The 14,489-nt window shown below is 41.9% G+C and overlaps 1 protein-coding gene across 5 annotated transcripts in view; it reads left to right on the top strand.

Moving 5' to 3' along the window:
- KCTD1 (potassium channel tetramerization domain containing 1) overlaps positions 1–14,489 on the top strand; it is a 187,684-nt gene that overhangs the window by 131,901 nt on the left and 41,294 nt on the right. For 4 of the 5 annotated variants that reach the window (XM_086682658.1, XM_086682660.1, XM_025931277.2 and 1 more), the window contains exon 2: positions 10,163–10,341. In XM_086682658.1, coding sequence (XP_086538784.1) covers positions 10,163–10,341 — 179 coding nt within the window. Of the gene's footprint in view, positions 1–1,150; positions 1,240–10,162; positions 10,342–14,489 lie in introns of those variants that run through there. The other variant, XM_086682659.1, reaches the window with a different exon arrangement.

The raw sequence follows: 14,489 nt of genomic DNA, 5'->3' as shown, positions 1-14,489 counted from the left end.
TTCAGAGCATTTAAAGGATGATTTGATTTAATTTTTTTTTTTTTCAACGTTTATTTATTTTTGGGACAGAGAGAGACAGAGCATGAACGGGGGAGGGGCAGAGAGAGAGGGAGACACAGAATCGGAAACAGGCTCCAGGCTCTGAGCCATCAGCCCAGAGCCTGACGCGGGGCTCGAACTCACGGACCGCGAGATCGTGACCTGGCTGAAGTCAGATGCTTAACCGACTGCGCCACCCAGGCGCCCCTAATTTTTTTTTTTTTTATTTACATGGGGATCTCTTCTCTTCAGGAACTGCCTGTGCATATGGCTAATTCCCAGAGAAGACTGTCAACTCCCTGAAAAATTCAATTCCACATTGCCCTAGCCTAGCTCCAAATAGAAGAGCCAGCCAACATTTTCTAAATGAATGAACAAGTGAGCAAATGAACTTTTTGAAACATCTGTTGTATAAGTTAGAGTAAGCTAGTATATTTTGAACGCTGTGTGTTCTAATTTTTTATTTTTTAATGCACAAAGGTCAAGCAAATAACCATCTAAGAATTTTAAGAGGAGGTTCCCAGAGATGCAATTAAGGTTAGAAGGAACACATTTAGCTTTTGACACTGCTAGACAAGGAATTTTTATGACCACATCCAAGAAGTCAATACGTCAAGTTTATTGTCTATTTCGAGGCAGATGTGTCCTGTAGTTAAGATCTAGGACTAGCAGTTAGAGGAGTAAATAAAATGCCAGTTCTCTGTGGTGGGGGAAATACACAGTGTGTGGTGGGGGAGGAGGAGTCCAGTGCTGGGCCAGCTGGCTCCTGCCTTCTGCATGACCACTGACCATCCTCCTAACCCTCCAGCCAGTTGTGTTCATTTTCACAACAGGCTGCGTGGAAGACCATGGATGGAGCAAGGTAAATCTGTCCCTTCTCTTGTGAAAGCCGGAGCATGGATAGCCTAGTAATGGAGCGTGGTAACCTTATCCTGGTACACAGTGACTAGTGTGTCAAATATCGCTGTAAATTCATTACTAGATAATTATAGGCTAAGCCGCTTGACCCCACAGTCAATTTCCTTCTTCATGAAATGGTGATAATACTTAACATTGTGCAGGGGTTTCTGATTTCAGACTAGGAGGCCCTCTGTGAGCGTTAGATACTGTTTCATTGCCAGCTTCTGCTGCCATTATGCATTCTCCTTCCAAGAGAACGCATGCAGAGCACCAACTTCTGGAAACGTGGGAGGCATGCAGGTACATCTTTCCTTGTCTTGCTTTTGCTGTCTTTTGGATCTGGGAATGGACGAACTTGAGGAAGGCGCAGATGACCAGATAGTTCCCAGGAGTGTGGAAACCATATATTCCTGCACCATTCTTTCAGGATCAAACTAAATAGACTTCTGTGTCAGCTAAATACGAGCTTACCATGACCTGAGGCCCATTTAATTTTTGGTTCCACACATTTCCTCCCTGGCAAGAAAATAAAGGGAAAGGAAGCATTATCCGAAAATTTCTGTATTTCTTCATTCAGTCCTTTGTTTTAAAATGTCAGAAAAAAAGAAAAAATCCTGATTATGAAAGTAAAATATAGCAGCATGCCAAGAGTATGTACTAATTGATTAATTGTACATTTTTTTCTTCTTAAAAATTGTTTTTTTTAAATTTCAAGAGTAATAAATGCTCTGTGTCATAAAGCACAAGAGAATAAAAACAAAAATAAAATTTGTCTGGAACATCATTACGTAGTCCTAACCCCTACTAATATTTTGATGTTAATTCCAGAATTTTTTATTGCACATACACGTATCTTTGAAAAATAGTCTTTCCCTATGGAAAAGGGACAGTAGGTTCTGTTACAGAACCTACTTTTCCCTACGGAAAAGTCTTTCCCTATGAAAAAGGGACACTAGGTTTTGTTACAGAACCTACTTTTCCACTCGAATGCTATGTTTTTATTTTTTTTATTTATTTATTAATTAATTAGTAACGTTCATGGGTGCTTGGTGGCTCAGTTGAGAGCTTGACTCTTGATTTCGGCTCAGGTCATGATCTCATGGTTCCTGGGATTGAGCCCCATGTTGGGCTCTGTGCTGACAGCACGGAGCCTGCTTGGGATTCTCTCTCTCCTTCTCTCTGCCCACGTGCACACTCTCTCTCTCTCTCAAAATACATAAATATTAAAAAAAAATAAAATAATTAGTGACATCCATAGTTGAGCTGTAATGTGTATTTTAAAATACTCTGATGTTTTACATGCATTTAAAAATATCTAAGAAATCTAATTTAAAAAATAATCCAGCCATAATAAGCACAGCAAAGTTCTATCAAAATATTCTGTTTTTTCAAGTTCACTTTCCTTCTGGGGGGAACAAAAAGCAGAGAAATTTTGGCAAATAGTTGTTCTTTTCATGGTCCCAGCTCAGTAATCTAATAAGGGAGCTTCTCAGATACATGTTTCATTTGAAAAAGAAAAAAACAAAAAGGCATGTTGAGGGCACGTACCGCATATCTGGCAGAGATTGTGCATTGAAATAGATAAACATTAGGAGCCCCTCCTCTTGGCCAGCAGCAAGAGTAACATTTTGCTGTTTCAGATTAGGAAGCGATTGCAGATTACTTTAACACAGTTGCTAGTCATTTTGAAACAACTTTGAAGCCTCCTATTTTTGATTTCTGGGATTTTTTTAAATCTGTGAAATTAAGATTTTTGATCCGAAAAGGAAAATCGGTACAATTCAATTGCCATTTCATTTTATGAACATAACTGTGCCGATTTCATTCTCCACTTTCTTTTGCACGCTTGTCCACGGCACATAACTAGCATCTTGTTATGCTCTGTCCTGTTTTCTTTTCACTTATCTGTACCCCACGATATAATCCTTTCATCACTGTAAAATGCTGTTTTTTTCACCTGTGGATCTTCCCTCCTCAACTATCTCTAAAGTTCTCTGTATTTCTCCATTGCTCCATAGAAGTCTTCTCTGTACATCTGGTTTACTGCTCTGTGAGATTTCATTTTTCATGTGCAGAAGGAAAGAAACTTCCTTTGTCCTTCTCTATGCCAAGCCTTGTACTATACGCCCTCACAAACATGTCTCACCCGCTGCTGGCTTTATCTCTCTGTAGGGTGGGAAGATTTAGCCCTGTCTTAGAGATGAGGAAACGAGTCTGATAAGTTTGGAAACTTCTCCAAGATCACACAAAGGGTAAGGCCGGCTGAAAGCAGGTCTCCAGTTTCCAACACCAAGGCTCTTTCTCCTGTGCCTGTAGGGTGTTCTGTATAGGTTACTTTTCCAGCTGTATAAAGCTTTGAAAGTTGTCTTACCTTAAAAACATGTTTTTCTTTACTATTTTTGGGCAGGAATCTTTCTTCAGTATATTGTGTACTTTCCAGTCTAAGCTAGGGGGTTTTTTGGGGGATGATGTCATCTTGAATGATTTTTGTAAGTAGCTATTGTCCTATGGGCTAGAAAACCAATGACTACATCTGTTATAAATGCATGAATTAAGAGTAAATAGGTTCTGTGAAGTTGAAGCGGGCTCCTATGATAACGTGAATGGAAGATTTGATGTCAGATTTGGAGGCTTAGAAGGCTTTGGGGCCTAATTCTCAGGTGTCTTCAGAGATTGACAGAAACCGTCCTCTAAATAAGTTACATATACAATATACAATACTCACAGACTTTAAAGTGCTGGTGGGCTTTTGTTTTTATTTTTGTTTTTCTGTTTTTTAACTCATGTGAAATTATAGGAGTTTTTTCTCTCTTTTCTCAGGTCATTCTCCTATTTAGTTAAAGTCAATAGAGGCCATAGAGATTGAACGTGGTAGGAACCCAATAAATATTTCTTGAATAAATGAAGAAACAAATGAGATCTCTCACAAAATACGTTGACATTATGCTTGAGAATCTTGTTATGCCATTAAGTAACTATGATCAGTAAACTGATGTTTTTCTACAAGAACCGTCATTATGAGTCCAATAGGATTGTGTCAGTTCTAAAATAACACTCTGAAGGCAACCATAGATTTCCATCCCAGGAACTGGCAACATCCATGCTTAAGATACGTTGAGTACAGTTTGGGTACCCTAAATGGTTGGCCAGCTATCAAAAAATAGAATTGATGAGAACACTCCAGTCTCTAGGCATTCCATTTCATGTAATATAGATGCTACTTGAGTCTCTCTCTCTCTCTCTCTCTCTCTCTCTCTGTGTGTGTGTGTGTGTGTGTGTGAGAGAGAGAGAGAGAGAGAGAGAGAGAGATACTAAGGTTGAAATTTGTGGACAAGTTATGATTTGTGTTAAATTCCTTCACTCCTCTATAGAATGTTATGAATTACAATATCAAATAATACAGATAAGTATTTTACTATTGACATGCTTTTCTGGAAATATCCCTAAGACACCTGTTTCTTTTCCCAGTGAAAGAGGTAGTGTAGTCCAACTTGATAGTGAAACGTGACATAAGACAGGGGCATACATTTTTAACAAAGTCAGTCATTCAAACTTTCAGTTTAAACTTCAGCTCATTTGTTCCAGGCAGTGCCCCTGGGGCTCCTGTTTGAACAGCACACAACTAGGTTAGATTTAGAAGGCAAATTTTTCATTAGCTTCTTTTGAAAGATGCCTGAAGTCAAATCCCTTGAAGGAGTCTCCTACCAAAAAAATTATTGCTGCTTTGTTGGGTAGGTGAGGTGGATGATTAAGCTAGGGAAGCCTCAGACTGAAAGCAGCCAAGAAATGGAAACTTTAAAGGTAAGCTGATCAACATGCCTGGAAAATCCAGGCATATGGGATAGAAATGGGGGAAAGAGGAATTTGAAATACAATTTCAGATGGCTGTTTTATGTCAAAGTACCATAGTCAGATTTGGTTTATCCTAGGAGAGGAAATAATAAACATCTTTTTAGTTTTTAAAAAAGGTAATATTTCACAGAAATTTAGATGAGTATTTGAACAGCATGGTGTTTTGATTGGAGTTTTTCCCAAGATTATTTTCGGTTTATTTTCTTTTTAAGTAGAACTTAGAGTAAAGTGAATGAATAAATCTTAAGTGTCCACGTGCATACAACTGTGAAACCACCCAGATCAAGATTTAGAACTTGTCTAACTGTCCAGAAGGCTCGTTCTTTACCCCTCCCAGTCAGTAACCCCCACAGGTGGCCAGTGTTCTGAGCTCTGTCTTCATGCATTCATTTTATGGTTCATAACTTCGTGTGAGTGGGCATACAGGACATGTCCTTGTGTCTGGTGCCTTTTCTCAGTGCTCTGTGAGAGCCATAGATGTGTTTTCCTCACTGCGTGGCTATTAATTTATTTTCATAAAATCAGTAAATAGGGAGAAATAGTGCTGTGAAGTCATGAACTGTCTGTATTCACTTCTGAAGTAACTCTGCTTCTCCATTTAAACATGGCTGCGGGGCGCCTGGCTGGCTCAGTTGGTAGGGCGTGCAACTCTTGATCTCGGGGTTTGTAAGTTCAAGTCCCACGTTGGGTGTCGAGATTACTTAAAAGTAAAATCTTAAAAAAAAAAAAAAAAAACCTTGTAAAAAATAAATAAACGTGGCTGATAGGTTCAGGTCTGTCATGATTTGGGCTTCCATATATTAAGAAAAATTCAAGGTAAGCCTTTACTGTGCTGTCCAGTGGTACAGCCGCTACCAATGTGTGGCTATGTACATTACAGTTTAAATTAATTACAGTAACATTTAAAATTTTGTTTTTTAGTTCCACTAGCCACACTTCAAATGCTCAAATAGCCACATGTAGCTGGTAGCCACCCTACCAAATGGAGCAGATCTAGAACATTTCCATTCTTGTAGAAAGTTCTGTTGGACAGTGCTGTTTAGAAAGCTGGCTGTTGGCTGACTTCCTCTTTCCTTTCCTCTTTTCCAGACATAGGATGTTGTAGTGGGTTTTATTTATTTTTTTCATTGTAAGTTGTCATTTACTTCTGTGGTTCTCAGGCCATCATCTTACAAGCTTCTGTTCCCTACATTGTCCCTCTAGACCTTGGGGAAAAGGTAAGTGGGAGAATTCTCACAACGTGCTATACTTTTAATTTCTACAAACTACCGTGTGCTCTCCTACTTCAGGGCCTTGGCGATACTGCTTGGAACCCTTCCCAGCAACCCGCTCGCTGTGTGTTGATTTCTCATCTATCAGATTTCAGCTTAGACTGTCTCCAGGGGACCTTCCCCATCCCTCCTCCCAGCCCCCAAGCCTAGGTTACGGCCCCCTTGATTCAGCTGCCACAGTAACATGGCCTTTCCCTGCCTGGTAGCAGTTGCTTGTTTCCTGACTTCTGTCTCCCACCAAACAGCGAGCCCGGTAAGGTCAGGGACCAGTGTGTCACGTTCCCTATTGTATATCCATTTCTTGGTCGAGTGCCTGGCACTCAGGAGAGGTTAGTAAATATCGTGGAAGGAGGGAACAATGGGCTGCACAAGAAAGGGCCAATAACCTAATAGCTTAATGTTAGGGTTCTTCTCTCCCAGGTAGAGTCAGTTCCAGGTGGGAGTTTATCAGAGACAGCTTTCTGTCTGGGCACCTTACAGAACGCTGGGCTGTTTCGTCAGGAGTGATGATGACACAGCCAAGGCATTTGCGCCCTTCTGGTTAAAGTTTTTGGTTTGCCTTTCATCGGAAATAATTCTAAGAGATATCCAAACTGAGATGATGATGGGTGAACAATCAAAGGGAAAGGCAGATGGGGAAGTGGAGTTGAAAAGTGGTCATAATACGGTAGAAAATTCTGCATCTGTCAGCAGGCAGCTGTTCACGGCATCACAGGCGACGTCTCACCAAGCCAGATGACCTCACAGGGAGCCGCGTCAAGGAAGGGTATCCTGTCAGGATAGGTATCAGAAACCCCAACTCAAACTTGCTTTAAAAAGAAAGAGATTTATTTCTCCAAGTAGCAGGAAGTCTTGAGATGGGCTCAGAGTTGGTCGTTTCGGTGTGCCAGCAATGTCCATGAGAACCCAGTTCTTTCCAGCTCGGCGTGGCCACCCTGGGCATGGGCTTTGTCCTGAGGCTGGAAGGGAAATGGGGGCTGCAGGTACAGGCCTCCCATCTGGGCCTCAGAGACTAGAGAAAGAAGAGAAAGCCATTGGCAAGGGAAGGGGTTGCCAGAATGTGTCAGAGGAAGCATCTGGAGTAACTGCAGTAGCTACAGAGTATCCACTGGAAACGCCAAGACGTTGCAGCCCCAAACATCCTCTTCCCCCATCCCAGCCTATGCATTTTAGAAGTTCTTTCAGTCTGCACCAGTACAGAAAGTAGTGAATGAAAACCCTTTACTCTGTTAGCAAATACCACTTAATGCCTTAGGAGTCATCTAATGGGGACACACCCAGACCAGGGAAGATTCCCAGAATGGAGAAAGAGAGCAGAGGAGGTAAGTCAGGGGGCTCAGGGAAGACCAGTTCTGAAACTTGGGAGCCCTGCCAGAGTGAGCCTGAGCGTGGCAGTCAGAAACCCCCTCCTGGCCCTTAAGGGTTAATCGCCCGCCCACCCGCCGCTTGAAGAAACACTGGCTTAATTTTAAATTCAGCAATATCCATACATTTATGATTTACAATGTAAATGGTATATATTCTGGGAAATCTGGAATCCTTCAACCGATCGGTTATGCTTTAATTTTTTTTCTCCTTCTTCTATAGACCTCGCAGTGTTGGAGCTGTGCTGAATGAGGTCACAGTCTAACTACAGTATTAACCCTGCAAATCTGTTCATTTTCGCCTGAGCACCCTCAGGCAGGATACAGAATGTGTCCAATTGAAAGACTATTACAGGCGCTGCAGTCCATGATGGGATGAATTGTAACAGGGTGGAAGGTACTGGGGGGGGGGGGAGGGGGTGTCTTTAGCCAGGTAGGAAGTATCTCTCAAAAGCAGAGGTTATGTGATTGCATTTTGAAAGGAAAAATCTTGTTCTCTCTCACTCAAATTTAAAAATTTTTTTTTTCAACGTTTTTATTTATTTTTGGGACAGAGAGAGACAGAGCATGAACGGGGGAGGGGCAGAGAGAGAGGGAGACACAGAATCGGAAACAGGCTCCAGGCTCCGAGCCATCAGCCCAGAGCCTGACGCGGGGCTCGAACTCACGGACCGTGAGATCGTGACCTGGCTGAAGTCGGACGCTTAACCGACTGCGCCACCCAGGCGCCCCTCTCACTCAAATTTTAAAACGCAACTTTTAATATTCTCAGATCTTAACTGTTTTATATTTTCTACCAACCGTGTCTGTCTTTGTATTTCCCCCCATCCGATACCTCTTCAATTTCTCTTCTCTGTGTGCTACAAACATCCTTTTGTGTTTTTTTAATACCTTTTGCATTATTAAAAATATAGAGGAACATCTAAAGAATAATAGAGTGAACACCCATGAACCGACCACCCCATTTAAGAAATAAAACACTAGCTCTTTTCCTAGGACTGTTTCTGGGCCCTGTTTAATTCAGCATGGAGAAAAGCACAACACAGATGGTCAGCGTTTTGTGTAAAGGCTCAATCGCCACGCATTCATGGTAGCTGCAGAGTTTCAGAAAGTATGTGCATTCGCTGTCTTGCCTAGACATGTGGTTAATGCTAAGTAGTCTAACAGTTGTGCCCCAGGTAGCTCCTAAAGCTGTTTCAGATCATAAAATCTATGATGTTTTGCAAATTTATATTTTATCATGCTGGGTTTTATGCGCAAAAACTAGATGACTTCCCCTTTATAATCTCCATCAAAGGCATTTTTCAAAATCCCTTTATTATGCCTTGTCACTGGCTTTGCCACGCATTGTTTGCATGTTTGAAAACAATCTCTGGCTAAATTATAAATCTGAGAGTATTGTTGTGGCGTTAGCCTTGCAGAACTGAGGGATAAATGCTATTTTAACTTATTCCTCAGTTGCAGACTCTAAATATTTGACCCCTTCATTGAGTGCCAGAGACGTGACTTGACTTGTCTGTGGTTTGGGCCCTATCACTAAGAGAGTGATAGACCATGTTTGGATAGTGCTTGAAATATTTATATTGTATCAATGGAAAGGATGTAATATTTTATTTCCTCAAGAGTACAGTTCCTTCAACATGTTCTCGCTGCCCCCGTGTGATGTCCTCCATCTGCTCTGTTTGCTCACATTGTGCCTTTAAAAAAAAGTTTTTTTTAATGTTTATTTATTTTTGAGAGAAAGGGAGAGACAGAGTTGAGTGGGGGAGGGGCAGAGAGAGAGGGAGACACAGAATCCCAAGAGGCTCCAGGCTCTGAGCTGCCAGCACAGAGCCCGATGGCGGAGCTGGAACTCGTGAACTGCAAGATCATGACCCGAGCCAAAGTCAGAGGCTTAACCGACCGAGCCACCCGGGCGCCCCTGCTCACATTGTACCTTTGCCTGTGGGGCTTCTCCATTGACACCTGCCCCATTTCTACCTTGGGAGCTTGATCACTTCAAGAAGTCTGGCATAGAGAAGAGCAACTTGCTCATGCTCACAAGCACATACTTACCACTGAAGGGTACAGTCTTTTCCAAGTGTCCCCAGACCTTTAGTCTTGTACAGAGTGAAGCAGGGAACAAATGGGTAGAGTGTGTGTTGATTTTTTTTTTTTTTAATCTCTTGACTGATGAACTTGGGGTGCCTGTTTACAAAGTTGCTTGGAGAATGTGTGCTGAAGGCCAGGTTAGTCATACCCTCATTTTCCTGATTTAAAAAAATAGAAATTGAGCATAGTTGCAGAACACAAGTGCTGAAAGATCTGTATTTATCCCAACTACATAGCAATAGGGAAGTTTCCAAAGAGAAGGATAAAGCCTATGTGTTTTATTTAGATATGGGTTGTTTTAAGTGTTGATTGTCTTTTCATTTGGAATGAGGGTAACTCTCCATGTGCCATTTAGCAGTTGTTAAATGTGAGAATTCATTAGTAAAATAGGCCGTCATAGAGCTCAGGATGATTGGAAGTGAACATTAGTTCGGCTCCTTGATTCGGAGCTTGGGAAGTTTTCCTTTTCTTTGTTGCAGATTTTGTGTTTCTAATATTCATTACAACAAGAGTGAGAGCCTGCTGATTTTTCAAGATTTTATTACCGAAAGAATATCAACACTAGTCTCTGGCTTATTCTTTATGATGCGTGTGTTTCCTTTCTCTCTACCGAAAACGTGTCTAAACTTGCTTATCTCTCTGTAGGACAGTCGGCCCAATATGTCAAGACCTCTGATCACTAGATCTCCTGCATCTCCACTGAACAACCAAGGCATTCCTACTCCAGCACAGCTCACAAAATCCAATGCGCCCGTCCACATTGATGTGGGCGGCCACATGTACACCAGCAGCCTGGCCACCCTCACCAAATACCCCGAATCAAGGTAATCCGAAAAATGGAAAAGTCACACTCGGAAGTGCATGTATTTGATGATCTAACTGTTTTTCCTTTGACCAGCACAGCAGCGTGGACTTACTGGGGCCGGGGCTAGAGCACGAGGGTGCCGTGTGGGCCCCCCGGCTACCCACGCTGCTCTTGGACGTGGCTGTCAGTCTTGTCCGAGTCAGGGCTCAACCCACAGCTTAATCAGGTCCACGTAGACATGTCACATAGGAATGGAGTTCTAGGATATTTTGCCCTGCAGAGATCTTCAGGTTTCTCAATGTAGTACAAAAGGAAGGATGATTTCTATTGCTACTGGCTTTTCTTCTGTCCTTTTCTAAAACACTTTCTGATCAGTTCTTAAGAATTTTCTAGGAGGTCATTTGGTGCGCCAACTTGTGAGCTAGAGAAAAAAAAGAGAGGCTCTTATCAATGGGGCAGTATATTTACAACACAATGCAAAAGTCCAGGAAGCCAAGATAGTCTTGTGTTAAAAAAAAAAAAAGGCCAGTGGGACTTCCGAGGGATCAAGGCAGATAAATAAATATAGAAAGTGTCTGAAGAGGGAGCATGGTTTACAAACAGGCACTATACAGTTCTGCTTTTTTTAGTCTTTCTCTGTTACCTGATATTTTATGAAAGGTTGAGAGGAAAGATAAAATTTTCTCTCTCAGTTTCCAGATTGAATTTCTGCAGCCAAAGTGAAATGATTTTTTTAAAAAACAGATGACCACAGGGGCACCTGGGTGGCTCAGTCAGTTAAGCGTCCAACTTCAGCTCAGTCTCACAGTCTGTGAGTTCGAGCCCTGCGTCGGGCTCTGTGCTGACAGCTCAGAGCCTGGAGCCTGCTTCAGGTTCTGTGTCTCCCTCTCTCTCTGCCCCTACTCTGCTCATGCTCTGTCTGTCTCTGTCTCAAAAATAAATAAAAAACATTAAAAAAAATTAAAAAAAACAGATGACCATTAATTCAATGACCAAAAAGCTTTATATTTTTAAATGAAATGATTATATCATTCAGTTATTAGTATTATTGAGTCCCCACTTTCCCTAAGTTCATTGTGACAGGTGCTACAAGCTCATGCTACATTATGGCTATATTTTTAAAGAATATCATACAAGGAAGTAAGGTTTCTTTTTAAAAAAAATACTTCCATTCCTTCTAATCTAATACCAACCTCAAAGAAAGAAAATCACCACGCCTCTTCAGATGAACACTTAATTCTAGGGAGCAAGCCACAAAACGTACACGAGCCAAAAAGCAAATCCTTAGCTGTAGCAAAATTCACTGATCTGATCTGGTGGCCTTTTGTTTCATTCAGTCCAATTTTTAAGCTCTGATCCAGGAGGGAAGTTATGTCATGTGCACACGACATAAGTGGCAGGTTTTCTTCGAAGGCTCATTGCAGCTGGGGGGTCTCTTCCTACTGACTAAAGCCGCACGGGGGTTTGGCATCCGTGTAGCTCCCCCGTATCACTTAGCCTGTTGCAAGGGTAGAAGGTAGAAATGTGTTGGAGGCGCTGTTTATTCAGTTCCTCTCTCCAGTGATTTGCCACTTTAGAGACCTCGAATAGGTGTCTTACTTGGAGAGTCTTCCTCTGGCCCCTCTGCGTGGGCATTTCTAACAGTCTACTTTCAGTCCCTCGTTGTCCACACCCTGAGACAGGCATCACATTCCACGATCTCAGTACTCCGGATACACCATCTCATATGGCAGCCACTAGCCACATGCAAACTTTGAGCACTTGAAATGTCGCTGGTCCAAATCAGAATGTCCTCTAAGTGTAAAATTGCACTGGACTGTAAAGAATTAGTGCCTACCAAAAAAAGTGAAATATCGCAGGCAGACAGTCTCTCCTTTGCTGTCCTGCCCACTGTTCCCTTGCTGTGTATTCAACAAACTTCTGTCTCTTTAAAAAAAACAAACAAACAAACAAAAAAAGCAACTCAGTAGTTTTTTATTATTGATTTCATGTTGGAATGAGAATATACTGAATTAAATATGTCATTAAAATTAATTTCACCCGTTTCCTTTTACTCTTTCAATGTGGCTACTAACAAACCCAAAATTACATACATGTCTTGTGTTTTATGTCTGTTGGACAGTGCTGACCTATACACAGATTTTTAAAACTCTAAGCAAACCCACTTCTTCCCCAACCTGATACGTACATACATGATAACTTGAATTTCTCTTTCACCAACTTCATTAGAAAAGGTGAAATTGTTCGTCTTCCTTTCCCGATCTTTCTCCACACATCCTCGCCACCACTGGGCCACAGTGTCATGGGAGAAACATCAGAAATACTTCATGGTTCATTAGTCCCCACATTTAAATGCTGATGCTGCCATTTAGTACTTGTTTGGCCATGGATAGGTCCAATTTCTAAGCGTCTGTCTTCTCACTTGTAAAATAGACACGGATAGGTCTTCTTGCAAGGTTATTGAGAGGATTAAATGTGATTACTAAAAGCACGCCATGGCCCTGTGCCCAACACATAGTATTGCCTTTATGCTTAATCTTCTGCCAAACCCAGCAATTATTTCTTTTCAAACTGCCTTCCAAATTCCAAATATATCCCCTTCCTTCATTTCCTAGACCATGGAAACAGGCTCACTTTTGGGTTCTTGCCTGAATGACTGCAGGCTCAGGGGAGCCCTCGCCTGCACCTTCTGGTCCTTTATCTTGACGCGCCTACCTGTCCCAGAACTGCTGAGCTGTTCTAACATCATCTTGATCGTTAGGAGATATTCTTAAGCATATGTTAAGACTCGGAAACAAGCCTTATAAAGTGACTTCTCTGTTGCTTATACCTAAAGCAGATGATACTGGTTTAGATGTTGAACCGACCATTCTGCTCCCTCTTGTAGAGTGTGTGTGTGCGCGTGTGTGTGCGCGCGCGCGCACACATTTGGTAAATAATCCAGTGTTCATTTCAAGGCAGCAGTCAGTCTAAGGGGACCCATACATAAATTTTTGTAGTGAAAGATACAGGGAAGGAAGGGTTTCATGCTTTTCTTATACATGTCAGTTACTCCTCCCACTTTCTGGGAAAATCTCTTGCATGTCTTCACCCCTTTGGGGATAAATCCTAGGAGATTAGGTTGCCTATGACCATAGAGTTACAAATAGCTCCAACTCGAGTTCTCTAGATTCTAGGGTAGTCCGAGCCCTTCTCCCACTGTGGAACCATTCCCTGCCCCCTCGCCCGTCAGCACACCCTGGTTCCTCTCTCACTTGCCTTTTCCTTGGTGTAGCCCAGAGGAGTGGACGGCTTTTTCCTTGGTTTTATTTTCTAGGATTTCAAGAAGAGACTTGTAGTATAAAAGCCTTGATTTGTTTATAACAAGTGATCATAAAAAATGTAATGTCTTTCTACAGTTTCAAAGGTTCTACACAGAGCCTTTATTCCATTTTGAAATGTTTTATATGACTTTTCATCCTGTGTCTATTTATCGCCTTCTTGGCTAAAGACCACCCTTAGAACATGGTCCCCAGAAAGTGGTACAATGGACCGCACAGCCAAACTTTAGAAGCACCTGGGAAGCATTAAAAAGCCATACATGGTCCTGCCCCAGACCAATAAAATCAGAATCTCCACGAGTTTCCTAAGAGATTCTGACTTTCACCATCTGGCTTTGAACAACACCAATGTGGATGGTCCCTCCAAGTGAACATAGGCTTCTTCCTCAATGAATATTTCATGCTATATCATAATGGCTATTAAAATAAAATACGTTTTGATCTTTATTTCTTTAATTACCAAGGTTACCTGTTCCACTGTGTGTGGGTACCCCTATGCTTTGGTGTTTTGGGTGGGGGGGAGGCTTCTAAGCCCTGAGTTGGGATTCAATAAGCAAGTTGACTTTTTACATTTTACAACAGAGCTCCTCACACACATCATTATTCACATTCATTGTCAGGTGGTTTCTAGCTAAAGGGACTGAAGGTTTCAAATTAACTGGAGCAGGTGCATACATCAGTGATGTGCTGTGTTTTACCGATGTTTTGTGTAAGATGCAGAACAGCTCTTTGGAGGGGTTTATGAGACCGAGGCTAATCCACACCCCCTCAGGGATCAAGGAGATAGATCCCTTGCAGAGTTGCTGACAAGTCTCCAGTTCCAGTTGCTGTTCTGAATTGTAATCAC

This window comes from Puma concolor, chromosome D3 (genome assembly GCF_028749965.1).
Source record: "Puma concolor isolate L17-30 chromosome D3, mPumCon1.1.hap2, whole genome shotgun sequence".
Lineage (NCBI taxonomy): Eukaryota > Metazoa > Chordata > Mammalia > Carnivora > Felidae > Puma > Puma concolor.
This window is presented reverse-complemented; position numbering and strand designations above follow the sequence as displayed.